Genomic DNA, 19,680 nt, shown 5'->3' on the forward strand with positions numbered 1-19,680 from the left:
TTCGCTCCACCAGCCACTAACCACTTTTTTTTCATACATTTGAAAATGTAGGCAGGACTCTTTTTCCTCCACGACCCACTTGAACCTTTTTTTATGATTTAGACTAGAGTCGGAGGACCAATCCAATGTTTATTATCTACATTCATTTTATAGTCTCACCTTGACTGCATATCCAGGTCGTGAGCCCACAACTTCATTCTAATGTGCATAGTGCACATGCAACCTACTTTTCTGGAATTTGGGGGGGGGGGGGGAGTTATGGGAAATGTAGAGCTGTAGTAGACTAGCCTATCATTATTATTATTAATAATACGGTTGATTCATCCATATCTTTGATGGGAATTAAAAAATAATATTACTTCCCATCAAAGATATGGATGCATCAACCGTCCACTTGTCGGCGCTTGAGAACCAAAAACTGGACCATTTTCACCGCGGCGTTACAATGTAACAAAGTAGTAACATTCATATATTCTAAATTCCATATTTGTTCAAATTAATAGCTGCGACATTGTTGCTTTTTATAACTGCAAGCTGCTGTAGGCTATCCCTTTTCAAACATTTACATTTTATGGCAAATTCCAGCATTCATGAAATTCTGAATGAGTGACAGAGAAAAATAGTTATAATTTATTAATGTATGATTATTTCCTAGTAATTATACTGATTTAATATGATAGATTTCATACAGGAAATGATAGCTATGCATTGCTTTGCACAGAGGGGATCAAAGCTTTTGCGTCGGCAAAAAAAATCATCCCTCTCTTTATTTTCTGCAGTCCTTGTGAGATACAATATGTGGCTGACTGCTAGTGGTAAAATCCTTTCTCTTTGCAGCAGGATATTATGCTGGCAGCACGATCGCGGATTATTTTTTTTCTCAAAATAAGAGTCCCCCTGCTAAACTTTGTGAATATCGATTTTTTTTCTTCTCCACTCTAGTGCAGTAAAACTGTGTTTGTGAAAATGTTTCCGTCATCTTTTCCTATGACCGAAAGGAGCTTGTGGACATCAGAACAACGATCACTAACCTTGATTAGGATGAAGATTCCTACTTCAACGAGTCGGAGGCGCAGGACATACTGCTCACCCTGGACCAGGGCCCAATCCTCAAAACATGGAAAAGAAAAAGGTGGCGTAAGAGAGACCGACGTGCCAGTACCCTGACGGAACTACGTCAGCGAGGTACTTAAAAGGCGCCCCTATCCTACGTTCTATTGGTGAAAGTAAAATCACTGCAGAACAAACTGGAAAGCTCCATTCGAGACTATCCTATCAACTAGACCTGAAGATCTGTGATATCCTATGTTTCACGGAGTCGTGGCTGAACAAGGACATGGACAATATACACTGAGGAACACCTATTTGAGAATGCCATTCACTGACTACCGCTCACCGTTCAACATCATAGTGCCCTCCAAGCTCATCACTAATCTAAGGACCCTGGGACTGAACACCTCCCTCTGAAACTGTTTCAAGTTTTAATGTCTCATGCACAAGTACAGTGAAATGTCTTCCTGACGGGCCGCCCCCAGGTAGCCAGGGTAGGCAACAACACATCCGCCACGCTGACCCTCAACACAGATGTATGCTTAGTCCCCTCCTGTAGTGCCTGTTCACCCACAACTGCATGGCCGCGCACAGCTCCAAAACCTTTATTACGTTTGCCGACGACATGACAGTGGTAGGCCTGATTACAGAGGACGATGATGGACCACACACACCAACACAGTCATGAAGAGAGCACAACAACACATCTTCTCCCCCTCAGGAGGCTGAAAAGATTTGGCATGGGCCCTCAGATCCTCAGGAAGTTCTACAGCTGCAGCATTGAGAGCATCTTTGACTGGCTTCATCACCGCTTGTTATGGTAACTGCTTGGCATCTGACCACAAGGAGCTAGCTGCGCTACAGAGGATAGTGCGTACAGCCCAGTGCATCACTGGGGCCGAGCTCCCTGCCATCCAGGACCTCAATACCAGGCGTGTCAGAGGAAGACCTGTGAATAATAACATTTTCTTTTTTATATTGTTTTATTCACACCATTTATTTTGAAACTTTACACACACATACTCGTATGTTGAAAGCTATTGTGTAGACTACATTTAAAGAAATACACAAATGCATGTTATTGGATTACTCAGTTGAGTCTGCAAAACTTAGAAAAATTCTCTCTACAAGCCAATATGTATCCCATGTACAGTTTATTACAGGATATGTATGGCACAGTCCCCCCTCCAAAACTACACATATTTGGTTAGTAGAGACCCTACTGAGTATTTTTCACCCAACTTTTTTCTGAGAACGGTAGAAAAGTTCTCTGCAGCCCAATATTCTCAACATACCAGCATCAACGATAGTGTTTTTTCATTGTTTCTTAAAAATGTTTTTTAAAACCATATTTTAAATTTTTTGATTGAGTTATCCATTTTGCAATATTTTGAAATGTGTAGTTTTATTTTGAAGGTTTTCTCATTACATTATGAGCGTGACGTCATCCGTTGTGCTGCTGGCAGAATACTAGTCAGCTGCACGAGCAAGACAGCAGCGCTGCCCGACCCGTGAACTGCGTAAAGAGCCGGTCTTTGGCTGTAGGTTATCTACACAAATGGAGAACTAAGAATTTCGATGGTAGAATATTTTTTGTGAAATCTAGAATGTGTTTCGAACGCATTGGAAACTGAAAATTGTGTAGTCTACGAACACGGACAGTCTCTTCATGAACTCCAGCTTCACTCCATTTATTTGGATTCTCTTTCGCAGTTCCACGTATTGAGATGATCTATTTTTGTGATGGCGAGAGGTCTGTTTCCACGGGCCTGGATAAAGAAATCATTATTTTTCCAGGTAACAGTGCTATTCTAAAGCGTTGTACACATTTTATATTGACAGAGCTTGCGGTCAATAAGATTGACACCGTGTGGTTATTGTCATTGATTGTTGTAGCTAGTGTATGCATTTTGTCGTGCAGACTCTTAAAATTCTGATGGGGCTAAAATGTTCATTTAATAGTAGCCTACACAGCAGTTCGTGGAGGTAGTATTCTTGCATGCTGAAATGGTTGATGCTACCATGAGGTGCGTCAATTTGGTTTGGAAAAATAGTCTGCCTACCACTAAGAACTGGCAGAAATAAATTAGGCCTATTATTATGTTATGGGACTAGGGCACTAGGCTACACTTTATTGCATATAGCTTAATACACTCTTATTGAATGTACTCAAATTCATTTGGGCTACCACCTTTGTACTTGCCTGAGGCCACCAGTGGCATATGTAATTCTGCAGCTGCAACAGTTTGTTTATCCAGTGCCACAGCAGGAATGATCTGCTGTGCTGGATAATAAGGCTGAACCAAGACTATTGGGCACTGGGGGCCTGAAATTCCCCTATACCAGGGATCATCAACAAAACTGAACAAAAATATAAACTCAACATGCAACAGTTTAAAAGACTTTGCTGAGTTACAGTTCATAGAAGGAAATCAGTCAATTGAAATAAATTCATTATGCCCTAATCTATCGATTTCACATGACTGGGAATAAAGTAATGCATCTGTTGGTCACAGATGCCTTAAAAAATAAGTAGGGGGGTGAATCAGAAAACTAGTCAGTATCTGGTGTGACCACCATTTGTCTTATGCACCGCGACACATCTCCTTCGCATAGAGTTGATCAGGCTGTTGATTGTGGCCTGTGGAATGTTGTCCCACTCCTCTTCAATGGCTGTGCGAAGTTTCTGGATGTTGGAGGGAACAGGAACGCGCTGTCGTACAAGTCGATCCAGAGCATCCCAAACATCCTCAATGGGTGACATGTCTGGTGCGTATGCAGGCCATGGAAGAACTGGAACATTTTCAGCTTCCAGGAATTGTGTAAAGATCCTTGCGACATGGGGCATTATCATGCTAAAACATGAGGTGATGGCGTTGGATGAATGGCATGGTAATGGGCCTCAGGATCTCGTCACGGTATCTCTGTGCATTGAAATTGCCATCGATAAAATTAGATTGTGTTCGTTGTCCGTAGCTTATGTCTGCCCATACCATAACCCCACCGCCACCTTGGGGCACTCCGTTAACAACAACAACATTGACGTCAGCAAACCGCTCACCCTCACAACGCCATACACGTGGTCTGCGGTTGTGAGGCCAGTTTGACATACTGCCAAAATCTCTAAAACAACGTGGCAGAGAAATTAACATTACATTCTGTGGCAACAGCTCTGGTGGACATTCCTACAGTCAGCATGCCAATTGCACACACCCTTAAAACATGAGACATCTGTGGTATTGTGTTGTGACAAAACTGCACATTTTAGAGTGACCTTTTATTTTCCCCGGCACAAGGTTCACCTGTGTAACGATCATGCTGTTAATCAGCTTCTTGATATGCCACACCTGTCAGGTGGATATATTATCTTGGCAAAGGAGAAATTCTCACTAACAGGGATGTAAACAAATTTGTGGAACATTTTGAGAGAAATTAGCTTTTTGTGCGTATGGACATTTATGGTATCTTTTATTTCAGTTTATATTTTTGTTTAGTGTAGATTCAGCCTTTTTCTTAAGCGGATGGTCGGGGAGCCGGAACGTAGAAGCCCAAACGGATATAATATCTGTCTAAAACGTAGTAATTTCAAACCTTGCTTACAATTGTATACTATCACATGTCTCTCTATTATGCGTTGGAATACTTGTACAGATTTCCTCAATTAAAATCACTTGGAGCTGATTTCCTGGTGTTTTTAGTTTTTTATGCCCAACAATGAATTTTTAAAAATATATGTATGTATGGGGAACCTAGCCCTATACCATAAGAGGCTTAGTGGGAAGAGGGCGAGACGGACCATATGCACTGATGTACAGAACACGCGCTGTTAGTGTGTGTATGTCTGTTTTGGGTTGGATAGAATGTAAAAATAATATTTAGCTTGGATGTGACAGAGTTGCTTGTTCACTCTGGCCAGTGATGCACAGCCTATGACTATGGTTCCCAATCCATCACTATGGTAATGTCTGACATGCTTGCTTTGCTTATTATTATCATTTTGTTTTAATTTAACCTATTTAACTAGGCAAGTCAGTTAGGAACAAATTGTTATTTACAATGACTACCTACCAAACCCAGACAACGCTGGGCCAATTGTGCGCTACCCTATGGGACTCCCAATCACGGTCGGTTGTGATACAGCCTGGAATCGAACCAGGGTGTCTGTAGTGAGATGCAGTGCCTTAGACTGCTGCGCCACTTGGGAGCCCAATGTTTTGGTAAATATGTAATAGACTTATATAATAAGTAACTTATTCAAACCACAGAATACATTTTAGAGGACTTTCTGTTGAGGGCATTCAATAGCACATGATTGTATTTAGGGCTTGGAATTGCCAGGGACCTCATGATACGATATTATAACCATACTTAGGTGCCAATAGGATATGTATTGCAATTCTCATGATTCTATATGTGTTGCGATTCAGTACTGTGATTTTATTGCGATTCAATGTTCCAAACATATTGCTCACCATATGTCTACTACAAAGGGACGAGAGAGCCTGAGAAAACAAGTTTTGAATAGTCATGGAAATAAAAGTCATGAAAACAAATTGGCTCCCTTTTTTTTAAAGAAAATGGAGAACTAGCTAAGGGAAAATACTGGCATTTGGTGCAAACATACAGGCAACTAGTGCAAAAAGAATATTCCAATATTGTCAAAACGATATGATATATTGTTAAATAATATCCCAATATGTAACTGTTTCGATTATCCCCCCATCTCTAACTGTATTCTGTTCCCATGTTTTGCTGTACTCAATAGTTGTTCTACCATCTGAAAAGCAGCCTGGGATGTATTCAGTGATGTGAAATGTTCTGAACATTGCAGATAGAACTAGAACAAGAAGAGCAGACATGATTACATTTGCAGATAGAAATAGAACAAGTAGAGCAGATATGATTCAATCGCTTCATATGATTTTTTTGTTCTTTCTGACAGACAATCCTATCTGTTTTACACAACATTTCAATTTGAATGTTCTCTAACATTACATCCTCCTGAAGAGATGTTGTTGTTAGAAAAATACTTTCCTGCTCACTGTAGAATGAGGCCTGGCTTGTGACTCGACCAACAGTGACTTGGTCCTACCCCTGGAGGCCCCTCTCTCTCTAACCCCTTTAAGCCATAACTCCCTCATGGTTCAAGCTTATTCTTCTCATCCCAAAACAACACCGCTCCAGGCTTGATCATAGAGTCCTGATTAGAAATACTTAGTCAGAGAAAATCAAAGGTGATTTGTCCCTTTCCCCTCACAAGTATCTTATTGCTCACAGTTTACCTTTCAGACATACTCTGATTCTGTTTTAATATCCACACATAGTATGATACAATTTATTAGTGGGGCAGTCAATCTCTGATCCCTGGCATCAATCCCTGATTAGGCATGCATTCTAGGTAGTATGCTAGTATGGACATTGTAACGTAAGCATCTGCCGACTGCACACAGGCCGTTCGTTATCTTGTCATGTGATATGAGGCCTGTGACAGCTTATAGCCTAGGTCGTAACTCAATTGATTTAGAACCATGTCAAGAGTCTTGTTACATTAAGACCAAACCAACACTTAACCCCATAACTCTGTTGTTTAGTCTCAACGGGCCATTGTTGGGCCACTGTGGTGTGTGAGATCAATAGCTTGATTATGTGACCCCACTGTCACTGTGGAAACTACAGTACCGCTGGTTGTCTGTTGGTCACATGACAGTGTTGATTAGGAAGCGCTAATTAGTATACCGCCATTGACCAGGCTGGCCTAATTTTTCACTGTCATGGCAAACTAGGTGTTTGTTCTCTCCCTCACTCCATTTGTTTGTAGATGCATGTGAATGTGTCCCGTTAAAAGTCCAGAATCCTAACAGAATACCTCACGCCATTGATGAAAAAGCCGCCGTTTCAGGTACTTTGAAAATCGAACGCTTACTGACAACTGCACTTTAGGATTAGATGGAATGATGTTTACTGGGTAGGGGACTCGGCACACTATTTTACAACACGATGTGGTAGATTGAACATGGTGGTTAAACATTGTGCACTTAATGCTCTACTCATTGATGCATTGGTGCATGCTTATGCATTTTTAAAGGGAAGGTGAAGAATAAAGTAACCAACTAACCCGGTTTGCTCTGTTTGACCCCTGTAGGCTCGCATCTCCTTTGTGCGGGTCAAATACCTGTTCCTCACCTGGCTGACAGTGTTTGTCGGAGGCTGGGTGATCTACGTCCAGTACTCCAACTACACCGAGCTGTGCCGAGGACATGAGTGCAAGAACGCCATAGTGAGTACGGACACATCGGTCATATCCATGATCCACTTTGTTTTTTTGTTGTCTTCTCTTACATATTTTGCTGTATTTATTGATAGACAGTCGGTAGGGGGTACAGGAAAGACGGGAGGAGTGCTTTGAACAGGCAGTGGGGCCAGATTGGTATGACAACACTGTGTGGGGGGGGGGCGGCAGCACTAAAGAGGTAGTGGTGGTAGTAGCACTGCTATAGAGCATCACCCATAGCATCTCACCCATCTTCACAAGTGGTCCGCCCTCTCTAGATCTCACTTTGTAAAATCTGGTGTACTGTTGTAGAGTAACGCAATGGAGAGAGAGAGACTAACACCAACCCATGTCCACTGCTCCCCCAGTGTGACAAATACAGGAGAGGCATCATTGACGGCTCGGCCTGCAGCAGCCTTTGTGACAAAGACACGCTCTACCTGGGCAGGTGCCTCTCTACCAGCCCCAACAACCAGGTGTGGTAACAGACTGTGCACCCAACCTCTGAGCTGCAGGGGTTACTGTACAAGGTGTCTTGGTCTGTACCAGGTACAGGTCCAGGATCAGTAAAAACCAACCTTAGATCAGTGCATCCTCCTAGGACCCGGACCTACAGCCCTAATGTTGACTCAAGAAGGCACTTCAGCAAGTTCCTGTATGTGGCCAATGGTTTTATTGAAGGGTGTGGTGTCTTCAGTAGAAGTTCACTACAGTATTTCCATGCACCGTCAGTTCAGAATAATAATCCAGTACCATCAGTTCTTCTTATCGACTGTAGGTGTATAAATAATGTAATGCCACTCTCTGGTTGTCCCCCTCGCCTGGGGCTCTCAGGTGTACACAGGTGGCTGGGGTGACGTGGACGGGGTGATCCGCTGCCAGGTGGGGGAGGTGCTGCACTATGAGCTGGGAGAGGAGCCGGAGCCCCGGAGAGAGGCTGCAGTCTTCGACAAACCGACCCGCGGAACGTCTGTGGAGAAGTTCCGCGAGATGGTCTTCAATCACCTCAAGGTCTTGGAACTATTGCCACGTTTGACTTCAGCAGATGCTGTCGCAAATAATCAGCATACCGCTTTGACATGGGTTTTTGTCTCCATCGAAGTCCATTGAGGCTTTGGTTATTTATTGCATCAACATTTTTACTGAAATCTGCAGTTTATAGAGGATACCAGCTAAACCTCTCTTGTCTTTCCTCCCCCTTTCTCTCCACTTCCTCCCCCTCTCTCCACTTACTCCCATCTCCAGTCAAAACTGGGCGAGCAAGCTAATCTGGCCAGCCTGGTGACCCAAATACTCAGCGTCGCCGACGGCAACAAGGACGGCCACGTCTCGCTCCCAGAGGCCCGTTCGGCCTGGGCTCTTCTCCAGTTGGACGAGGTGCTGCTGGGCCTGCTCCTCCAGGAACGGGGCCACACCCCTCGTCTGATGGGCTTCTGTGGAGACCTGTACGTGACCGAGAGGGTACCCTATGGCCCCCTTTACGGTGTCAGCCTCCCCTGGCCCCTGGAGGCCTGGGTCCCCAGTGGGGCCCGACGCAGCATGGACCAGTGGTTCACCCCCTCGTGGCCCCGCAAAGCCAAGATCTCCATGGGCCTCCTGGAGCTGGTGGAGGACATCTTCCACGGCAACTACGGCAGCTTCCTCATGTGCGACCTGAGCGCCGGCCACTTCGGCTACACGGATCGCCACGACCTCCGCCTCACCGACCCGAGGGCCATCGTCTCCGAGGACGCGTTCAGGCGAACCATGCGCGCGCTGCACTGCGAGAAGGACGACGACTGCTTGTTGGGGGCGGACTGCCAGACATCATGCGACGTGGCTCAGAAACGATGCAGAGAGGAGGTGACCCAGCCCAACCTGGCCAAGGCGTGCAGGGCGCTGAGGGACTACCTCCTGAGGGGAGCGCCAACGGCGCTGAGGGAGGAGCTAGAGAGGCAGCTGTATGCCTGCATGGCCCTCAGGGGCTCAGCGGGCCAGATGGACATGGAACACTCGCTCATCCTGAACAACCTCAAAGCTCTGCTGTGGAGACAGATCTCCCATACTAAAGACTCATGATGCTCAAAGAATTGAGATGTAATTGACAAGTCTGCCACCGACACAGTGGCTTGGGAAGAGGAGCCTTTGCGGAAATTATTTCTAAAAACTCAACCACTCTGGTGGATTGTTCATTCAAGACGTACTATATTGTTTTATCTACCACCCGTTTCATGCAGCATAGCAGTTGTTTTGGCGGTGTGACCGCATTAGAGCTGTCAAATCCACAAGTTGCTCCTGGCATTATACCTATTTGAAAGGAAATTACTGGAACTACCTTTAGAAAAGCTATTTTTTCACTACTTTGTTTTGTAGTAAACAGAGGAAGATGAGTGTTCCCAGTGACATCATCGGTGTGCATCGTGTGATTTTAACCAATTATGAGTAGGCATTGCCTACTAATTGGTTGTCAATGGAAATCTTCCTCTTTTTTTTTTACTACTTAATGTGCCATTTTCACATTTTGATGTTGGTGTGGTGCTGGAGATACGTTGTACAAGTTCAAACACTAATGTGAGATGTAGTCTACACCTCGATTAGGCTGATGAATGATTTTCAATGTGAGCTTCATTATTTCCCGTTCGGAACTTCTAAAGCGAGTGGCTTCATGACAATCAAAAGCAGCCTCTCACCGATTTGACAGCTCTACCTCAGACACCGCCCAAACATTAGCTATCCGGGTGTCGGCTATCGCTTGATACGATTTAATCTAGGCATGAGTCGTTGGAAGAATGGACTACTACAATTCAGGATGCTGGGAAACTGTAGAGATACTTGCTGTTTATGAAGGAGCATTTTGAAGTGATAGTATTAAGTACTTGTACATTACATGAAGACAATGTGACCAATATATCTAACCGTATAGAAGTCTATGGCTTTGTCCCAATAATCTTTCCTGCCATGATTTGAAATGACCAGTATTACCATTTAGTCCATACCTTGACCGATCCATTGTTTTTAGATTCATGGGAAGTAGTGGAACGAGTGTATACTTCAGGAGGTAAGATACTGGGACACACCCCATGGAGTCATCCACTTTGCTGGACATTTTACCACCCTTCCTCACTTGATGATTTGTATTGGCATATAGCAGTGCTGCATCAACTGGACTAATAATTAAAGGCTCTTCAAAGCCCTCTGACAAAAGCCAGTTTGTGTACCATGTACATTTCTCAAACATGCCATATTCTGAAAACACCAGACTTGTTATCTACCACGTAAGGAGGTAGTGTACATGAACTGCATTTGACTTGCTGTTTCTACATTCTTTCAAGCTCAAACTTAGTCACACTGTACATATTTTAAAAAGGAAACCCAGTCTCATGTGGATTCTGAAGGAGTTAAATGCAGCTGTGGCCTTCGGTTTTGAGGAATGAATTGCAATGTAGATGTATGTTTCCATGTTTACCTTGAAGTTTGAACCAGCATGATTTTGCACAATAAAAACCACATACCACTCACCCCTGTGGTCTCAGTCGAGTTGAAAGTAGATTATCCTGACTGTCTGTGCAGTGTGAAAAAAACATGCCTAGATTAAAAAAGCTTAAAGTAAAGGATGTTAAAAACAGCACGTGTGGGAGAACCTGCTAAATCAACTCATTCAATCACACCAGAATTTCCCTCAAATATAGAAACTGCAGTATACAGGAAGCCATTCTCGCAAACTGCCAGGACAGTGCTTCCGCAGGGAGCAAAGTGACGGTGAAACAAAGTCATTTGCAATACATTTATTAAGCCAGTGGTCCGTCTAACCGTCCGCCGCCTCTGCTTCCTGTGCTCGTAGAAAGCTGGCCTTTTTCTGGGCGACGCGGTCCTTTCTCTGTGCCAACGAGAGTTTGGCGCGGTTCCACCTGCGACAGAAAACAATACCCCCATTAACCATCAGCACAGCGGATGAGATTATAGACCGATAGCTCAAAGTTGACGCTACCAGTGGATCTACAATATACAGTCGCTTCTCTCAGCCCCGTCTTGAAAGGACAATGGACATCAGCTGTTGCAAATGAAGGACCAACTACATTTTGCTCAGCATACTTTGTATCATCATAAAGAAGCCCTACACCAACGCACAATATGCAAATGTTCCCAAGTGTAAAGCCAGCAACTGTGTACCAAACCCACCTCTTCTTCTTGACGTCTTTTTTGGGTTTCTTTTCGTGGACTGGGTTCTCTCTAATGGTGGCGTGTGCTTTCTTGTACATCTGCTCTACCTGAAAGAACACATTGTTTAGACGGAGGTAAGGTAAACAGTTCAGGACAAGGGTCAAAGAAAACCAACAAACAGCCCCTCAGCATTATCTGGCCATTCATCTCGCTTCTCTCAGCCCCGTCTTGAAAGAACAAAAAAAACATCAGCCGTCGCAAATGAAGGACCAACTACAATTTTGCTCAGAGATCTTGGAATCATCATCAAGAAGCAGCGAATTTAAATAGGAGTTGCCAAACCAACTGATACTCTCCCATTACAGGATCAGGAGTACAGGCTTTCCGTCACTAATGTCTGATTCAGTGGGCTGTGTAAAACGGCCTTACCGTGTCTGGAGTGACTCCGTTCTTTATGAAGCGGGAGAACTGTTTCTTGTAGGCGTCTTCGTCCTCCCCCATCAGGTAGCTCATGTAGTCCGACACGTTCATGCCCATGATGTGTTTGCGATGCATCTCTGCGTTGAACTCTTTGCTCTCCATGTCGTAGCCTGGGAAACGTTTCGTGCTGAGGAGCGAGAGGTACCACACCGATTACTTTGGTCGATTTAGTGTACAGTGACTTTGAATAGTCAAATTAAAAACAAAGATTTCCATAATCACATTTTAAAATGACAAAAAGGCAATGTCTTATTACAGAATTGATAGTCTAGTCTTGGGCAAACATTTTCCAATGCAAGAAGAGACGTGGACACATTTTGTATCTCCCGACAGGATCCGCAGTGAGGTGTTCAGCCTTCACTACAGGTTTATGAGAGAACTATAATACTTTACCCCTCTGTGTTGGTCATATAGGACATTTCAAGTCCAAGATGGGCAAAAAAGGGGATCCATATTCAGCTTTAACCTGCACTCAACTAACCTGTGAGGAATTGAGAGGCCACCGTCAACGGCGCCCTTTAGTGCTCCAAACACTTTGTTGCCCGTCGACGTCCTGGCGAGCCCGGCGTCTAGAAAACACGTGAAGGCCCCCGGCTGGCCGTCTATACTCTCCACGTTGAACTCATCTCCCGTCACCTCCACCTGGCCCTCGTACACCTGGTCCAGGCCAAACTTGTTCAGCAGCTGAGGAGCGAGAGAAAGAACGAGCGAGAGAAAGAACGGTGTTTCATTAGAGAAATGCAGCCTAACATTTCGCAGCAATCTCGGTTGCAAATGTATATCCTCAAATGATTAGAAAGCTTGCTATAGTGAAATTAATTGCATACTGATAGACGGAGGCCACACGACTAAAAGCAGTTCAAGAATATCCCCATACCAGCGTCACAGGTTACCACGAAAAATGTTATAAAAAGTATATTAGAGAAAATGATAAGCTTCAGAAAACTGTACACACAGGTCTGTCTTCCTTTGTCAGCGTAATGATACTGGTACAGGATGCGGTGTCAGGTTTTAATACTTTTTTTAATCAACAATTAATTTGCCAGTGCAGATGAATGGCTCCACAGGTGCCATCAACACCCTGACAAACAGCTTTACTCAGCGTGAAGTCATCCCAGTATAATTACAGCGACGTCAACCAGCTTCCTCATGAAAACAGAGAAATTAACTATGAGAAAATGCGAGCACATTTTTGCACCCTATTGTATGTGTATCTGTATGGGATTGCACAATGGTATGCGCATGTAGCTATGCATTCTTCTATGTGTATGAGCGTGAGGAGTGTGTATGCATACAGTATGTGTTTGTAAGCCAGCATTAGGGTGTGTGTGTGTGTCCCTTACCCTGCGAGCCAGCAGTAGGCCTGTGCAGTAGGCTGCAGCGTAGTTTGTCAGTCCCACTGTGATGCCGTACTTTGGCAGTTCATGGGAGTAGGCGGCACTGACAATCTGGTCACCCTCAATCTTGGCGTAAGCGATCTGAAACAGAGATAGAAGTGGTGAGGGTCTGGATGTGGTAAAAATGTTTTAAAATCAAGATTCTTAGAGCTGGGCAGGGACAAAAGCCTGCACAATGCACTCACCTGACAGCAGATATCTCTGTTGGAGAACCTCACGATCATCCTGTACTTGGGAGTGTTGTACTTGTTCTTGTCTTGTATGACCAGGCGCTTCCGGGCAAAGTAGTCAGTCTTCCCCTCTGTCAAAGACAATCACACCAAACACACAACTGGCTAGTATGCCAGAATTAGCCAATCACTTGACTGTTTATCTTCAGCACTTCTAGTAGTTCATTCATCTCGCTTCTCTCAGCCCCGTCTTGAAAGAACAAAAAAACATCAGCCGTCGCAAATGAAGGACCAACTACAATTTGCTCAGAGATCTTGGAATCATCATCAAGCAGCAGTGAATTTATCACAAATTCACACAACTGGTTAGTATGCCAGCATTTGTCATAAAAATAAAAAATGGTTTATTCTCTTCATTCTGCATTCCAAACACTTAACAGACACACCCTCTCCCCTCAGGGCAAGCGAATTATAAATGGCAACCCTTGCCCGGAAATTCACCCCCCGCCAATTGTGTTTTGAGCTATCGTTTACTTATGGGTGCTTTATATGCGCTACGGTCAATTATGATTACATGTCTACTTATATTAACTATATCATTATTAATATACGCCTACTGTATGATAGCTAGCAAATTAATTAGCTAACTAACATTAGCCTGCCTAGCTGGAACTTCTGAAGGAAAATGTTTTATTTCTACAATTTCCAAAAGCTAACCCAACAAAAACATTGTTACTTTTACGAGACGTGTTTGTGCATGAGTAGCCCGATTTCTAACTTTCGTTCTTACTTACACTTGTATGTTGACTCCCTGTTGAGGTTTTACGTTTTGCCCGGACATTTCTTAGCGGATGTACAATCATCGCAAATTGAATTATGGGGCGTTTCAGGCCCGAAGTGTACATAATTGTACACTTGCAAACTCCATTAAAAACTAGGGCTGAGGGGCTTACGTTGCAAACTTCCCTTGCTTGGCTAATAATTTGTACCAACGACAAATAGGGTGTGGTGTGTCTTTTATGAGTTTGAATCGCATCCAGAAGTTGGCGAAAATATGATATAAAGGGTGCGTGAATGTGCATTACATATCAAGAAAAATGTACCTCGCCTTCTCCTGAATTTCACCTGGTATCTCTTGAAGTAGGCCTTACTTTTAACGACTTTCACAAAGCCCTGTAGAAAGAAAGAGGTGAGACAGCTGCCATTGCAGACTTCTGTCGAATGGGTCAGGCGTGTCAGCTAACATGTAATACATATTTCTGCAGTCTGGGCCCTAAATAAAGTGCATAAGCACAATGAATATAATGTAAGCCAAACGCCACCGAGGATAACACGCCTGTGCTTCTTACAGAAACCAGGTAATGTCACCTTCCCTCCCTAACACTTTCCCTGGATGCCACTACTCTTGCTCAACAAAAAATGTAATCCGTCTCATCACAATTTATGTCACTCCAAAATGACTGCGGTAGGGTGGCGTTTTACCCCAAGTTGGTCTACAATTGACCCGTGTTAAGTTTAGCGCCACTCTCCCCCATGCAATCAATGCAAATTGCTACGCATAATGTATTTAACATGCTGCCGCCAAAACTTCCGGGTTTAACATGGTACAGCTCGCGCGGGTATTCGATTTTTTTTTTTGGGGGGGGGGGGGGTAACGTCCATTAGGAATGGAAAACGGGGATAACCATCTAACAAACGTAATTAAAACTGCGACAGTAACGAATAGTGTGCATTGACTGCTTGTACGAATACATGTTTCCCTCCCTATGGCACTCATAACTTGAATGCATCTGTAAATTATTTATCTGAGAACACAACGCGCCCACTAGGTAAAAATATAGACTATTCTACTTTGGGCTAGTCTGGCTTTCTATGCATTACTAGTTTTGCTTGCAAAAAGTGTGGACAGTTTTTAACATCATCAAAGTGCACCTCGGCAGAAACTTTTTTTCTTGTTCCTTTTCTTTTTTGGTTGAGGGCAAAGTAAGCCAGCACGACGGTATGCATTACTATGGTGATTTCAGTACACAGTACAAATCAGGCAGAAAACGCTAAGGCAAATGTTGAAATATTTTAGTCCGGTTCACCGAGGCAGACGGCATTTACCATCGTGTTCTCGTTGAAAACAATGACATCTGGTTTGCCGTCGACCTCGTACCATCTAAACACAGCATTTAGGCTGACATCTACAACAAGCATGTTTTTATGAAATTGGAAATGTTGAGCTAGGCCTTTGAGCGCCATATCGCCACGCTGGAACCTAGCCTGCAACTAACATACAGCTGACCGGCCAAAGTATGCTGCACAAATCCACCCTCATCCATTTCCAAAGAAACGTCTATCCAACATGACAATGCATATTACAAGTATACGCAGAACATGTTTTGGATTGTCAACATATGATGACAAAATACTGACCATTTTTGCAATTTTTCCAACTTCTCAGTTGAAAGTCTTCCCAAGTAGCTGCAGAGTTGGTCAAATATGCTGACGTCGCAGACAGGATACCGCTTTCTATGAATAGAAACGGTAAAGCACGCCACCTACTGGATGGGAGGAAAAAATTTCTGAATATTATTTTATTCATCGTAGTCTCGGGAAATCCCAGACCTAATGCATTCCAAACACTTTAAAAGACACCCCATTCCCTCAATCCTCAAATTAAGTGGACACTTCTGATGACGTTACATGGCGTCTGACGAGTATGCAGGGCGAGGGAGGAAGGAATGGGTTTTAAATGGACCGCCCTTGCCTGAAAATTCGTCACTTGTTCATCCCGCCCTGATGTGATAATAATGCTTAGGCTGTTACAAATGTACTTTTATAGGTGGATGATGCACGGGGCATTCCTGCAACTTTTAGAAAAACAACTTAATTGTGCCTGTTGTTCACACGTTTATCTGCCCTCTCATTGGCTAGAGTGGTCCCACCTGCTCTCTCCTCCCTTCAATCATTGAGAACATGTATTTCCATTAGAGCAGTCACTTGGCTATCTTGTCAATATATAGATATTCTTTGTCTAAACGCAGCTGTATAGGGCAACAGAACATTGTTCATGTGGGAGGCAACCTGTCTGCCTGGGGACTAGGGAGACTACTAGCCTCGGCCCCCAGATAAAAGCCTGGGCACAGGGTAGAATATTACAGTCTCTGATGTCTCTCCTACCTGTGCAAGCAAGGTTGCAAAAAGTGAGTCTTTTACAAGAATAACCTATTTTGGTCTCTCAATTATTAACTTCACCATAATGAATGCAAAACCACTATACACACAACACAGGAAATAAAACGACCACCCTTTTAAACTACACTCAAAACAAATTCACAGTAAGCAAAGCGTCCTTGTACTTCTACATGAACATTTCAAACAGTGTGTGGTAAAACTAGCTCTTTATTTGTGTACCCTCGCACCAGATGGCGCTGCAGTGGATAGCAGCCATTTTACGGGCTCTTGACCAGTTCTGCTATTTTGTGCTTTTTTTATGCTGATGGTAACTTTTCTTTTTTTTTTACATAATGTCTCCATTGTGTCATTGTAAATAAGATTGTGTTCTTAACTGGCATGCCTAGTCAAATACAAAAATAAAAAAGCTGAAGAACATACATCCAGGTACTTTTTGCAGGGGCTGGAGTTGTAAAAACTATTGGTCGCCAAACCCGGAGAAAGGACGGACCACGTGAAAAACTGTTGGCCTCTAAATCCGGCTAGAAGGACCACGCCCTCACCCGCTCTATACTTATAACTGATTGGTTTGGTTCTGTCCTCTATAGTGCTGTCCTGTTAGAACATGATGTTGAGGCCCATCACTGTACTCTTGGTAGTCACCACCTCACACTCGCAGACACAGCTGTTTCCATTTGAAGATGTTCATATGATTTTGGTCATCCGAATGACTTGGAATCTTTTTGTTGTGGCTCTATAAGACAAAGATATGAATACATTTAAGCAGTATTAGTTAAGGTTAAGGGTTATAACTTTACAATATGCATATATGTACATGAATAAATGGCAAATGGCATTACACTTACAACATGTCTATAAAGGGCTATAAACACAGCACCAATATAAACATAAACAGTCACCTCTTAGAGAGAAAGAGAAGACAATTACTTAGGGTGACAAAAATCTTGAAGCCTTTGTCAAACTTTCTCTCCAGCTTTGTGTGAGAATCTGCCAGACTGAAACCTTATCAGATCTGCCCTGGCGCCACCGAGTCGTAAAACACTCTGCGCATGAGCAAGCTCCAAGAACTGTCTGGGATGACTCTGAAGCTCCCCATGACAGCGTAATAAAACACCTTAATAAAGGCCACTATGGAAAACACTGTGTTAGCGTGTGCATGCAAAATACTATGTTTACCAATACATCAATTAAATCCTTTCGGCAAAACTCCTTGTGCAACCAATGCAATAACACTTATGGGAGTACGGAATAATACTATATGCGATAAACAATAAGCAAATCAGTATTGGCAACTCTAACATTGAAGAATAGTAACAGCCATACAGTAGAACATATTTCTGAAAGCTATCAAAGTAACAGGAAGTAATTGGTGGTAATGACCTATTATTACACAGCATGTAAAACCCCCAATAAACCACCCTGCAACTTACATTTCGATGCACGCGCAACATTCAGACATTTGTGTTACTGCCGACAATAAAATGTCCTCAGAAACTTGTGTCTTCTCCCTTCGGATGACGATAACACTCTGACCTGAGTGGGAGGGTGCAGTGTCCAGATGCACATTTCCAAGTGCTCTGATTGATTGGGAATGGCAGGGCTATGATGCGTGAGGGATAACTTAGGTAGGCTGAGCAGCCAAGCTAACAGGACTTCTGAAAACTGAAAACTGAAGGCACTGTGAGGGGAAGTTAAGTAGAGAGGAGAGGAGCACGGCTGCCTTTTTTACAGGACCTGTAGGTGAATTTATGAAAAATAAAAAGGAAAAAGCTGCACACTTGTTATAATAAACACCTGGGATCATGAGAAGCAGTGTGTAGCGTTCGCCTTTGTATTTTACATAATGTCTCTGCCATCATTTCCTATGACTGAAAACAGCTTCTGGTCATCAGAAAAGTGATCACCAACCTCGATTTGGATGAGCATTTCTACTTCAACGAGTTGGCAGCTATAGACGTTCTGCTTACTCGGACCAGGCACTAATCCCCGGGACTCGAAAGAGGAAGCGATGGCGCAAGAGAGGCAGATGAGCCGGCATCCTAACGAGACCACGTTAGCGAGTAAATAAGATGCCTCTACCCTCCATTCTATTGCCGAACATACAGTCACAAGAGAACAAACTGGACGAGCTCCGTTCGAGACTATAATATCGCCGGGACCTGAAAAACTGTAATATTCCATGTCTCTTGAAGTCGTAGACAAACAAGGACATGGATTAGAATATGTTCCGGGATTATTCCGATGGCATTGAAGATTTTATCATATCAGTCACTGGCGTCATTAATAAGTGCATCGACGAAGTCATCCCCACAGTGACCATACGTACATATCCCAACCAGAAGCAATGGATTACAAGCAACATCCGCACTGAGCTAAAGGCTATATCTGCCGCCTTCAAGGAGCGGGATACTAATCTGCACGCTTATAAGAAATCTTGCATCTACCTACAACGAGTCATCAAACAGGCAAAGCGTCAATACAGGAATAAGATTGAATCCTACTATGTCGGCTCTGATGCTCGTCGTATGTGGCAGGGCTTGCAAACTATCACGGATTACAAAGGGAAACCCAGCCACAAAATGCCCAGTTCGCAAGCCTACCAGACAAGCTGAATGCTTTCTATGCTGCATTTTAGGCAAGCAACACTGAACCATGCATGAGAGCACCAGCTGTTGCGGACAACTGTGTGATCTCGCTCTCCGTAGCCGGTGTGAGTAAGACCTTTAAAAAGGTTAACATTTACAAGGCCACGGGACCAGACTGATTACCAGGATGTGTACTCAGAACATGTGTTGACCAGCTGACAAGTGTCTTCACTGACATGTCAGAGGAAGGCCCAAAAAAATTGTCAAAGACTCCAGCCACCCAAGTCATGGACTGTTCTCTCTGCTACCACATGGCAAGAGGTACCGATGCACCAAGTCTGGAACCAACAGGACCATGAACAGCTACCCTCAAGCCATAAGACTGCTAAATAGTTAACCAAATATCT

General features: G+C 43.6%; 2 protein-coding genes and 1 non-coding gene across 5 annotated transcripts; 1 reads left to right on the plus strand and 2 right to left on the minus strand.

Annotated features, from left to right (window-relative positions):
• The first annotated feature begins 2,491 nt into the window (after window positions 1-2,491).
• Window positions 2,492-10,818, plus strand: dipk1aa (divergent protein kinase domain 1Aa). Its single transcript, XM_055867438.1, has 5 exons — window positions 2,492-2,847; window positions 7,193-7,327; window positions 7,690-7,797; window positions 8,156-8,332; window positions 8,567-10,818. The coding sequence occupies exons 1-5, from the start codon at window positions 2,794-2,796 to the stop codon at window positions 9,377-9,379; spliced, it is 1,287 nt and encodes a 428-aa protein (XP_055723413.1). The 5' UTR covers window positions 2,492-2,793; the 3' UTR covers window positions 9,380-10,818.
• A 252-nt stretch (window positions 10,819-11,070) lies between these two features.
• Window positions 11,071-16,110, minus strand: LOC129814353 (60S ribosomal protein L5-like). Of its 3 annotated transcripts, XM_055867440.1 has the most exons (8): window positions 15,927-16,016; window positions 14,612-14,681; window positions 13,524-13,639; window positions 13,285-13,419; window positions 12,423-12,625; window positions 11,891-12,068; window positions 11,480-11,568; window positions 11,071-11,208 (listed from the first exon to the last, which is right to left on the minus strand). In XM_055867440.1, the coding sequence occupies exons 1-8, from the start codon at window positions 15,927-15,929 to the stop codon at window positions 11,106-11,108; spliced, it is 897 nt and encodes a 298-aa protein (XP_055723415.1). In that variant the 5' UTR covers window positions 15,930-16,016; the 3' UTR covers window positions 11,071-11,105. The 3 variants fall into 3 exon arrangements, with proteins under 3 accessions (XP_055723415.1, XP_055723414.1, XP_055723416.1); XM_055867439.1 differs by lacking the exon at window positions 14,612-14,681 and having other exon boundaries at window positions 15,927-16,110; XM_055867441.1 differs by lacking the exon at window positions 14,612-14,681 and having other exon boundaries at window positions 13,524-13,673; window positions 15,927-15,979.
• Window positions 12,257-12,380, minus strand: LOC129814628 (small nucleolar RNA SNORA26). Its single transcript, XR_008753338.1, has one exon. It is a non-coding gene; the product is annotated as a small nucleolar RNA SNORA26 (small nucleolar RNA).
• Window positions 16,111-19,680: the final 3,570 nt, after the last annotated feature.

Source organism: Salvelinus fontinalis, chromosome 17 (genome assembly GCF_029448725.1).
Source record: "Salvelinus fontinalis isolate EN_2023a chromosome 17, ASM2944872v1, whole genome shotgun sequence".
NCBI classification, from domain to species: Eukaryota; Metazoa; Chordata; class Actinopteri; order Salmoniformes; family Salmonidae; genus Salvelinus; species Salvelinus fontinalis.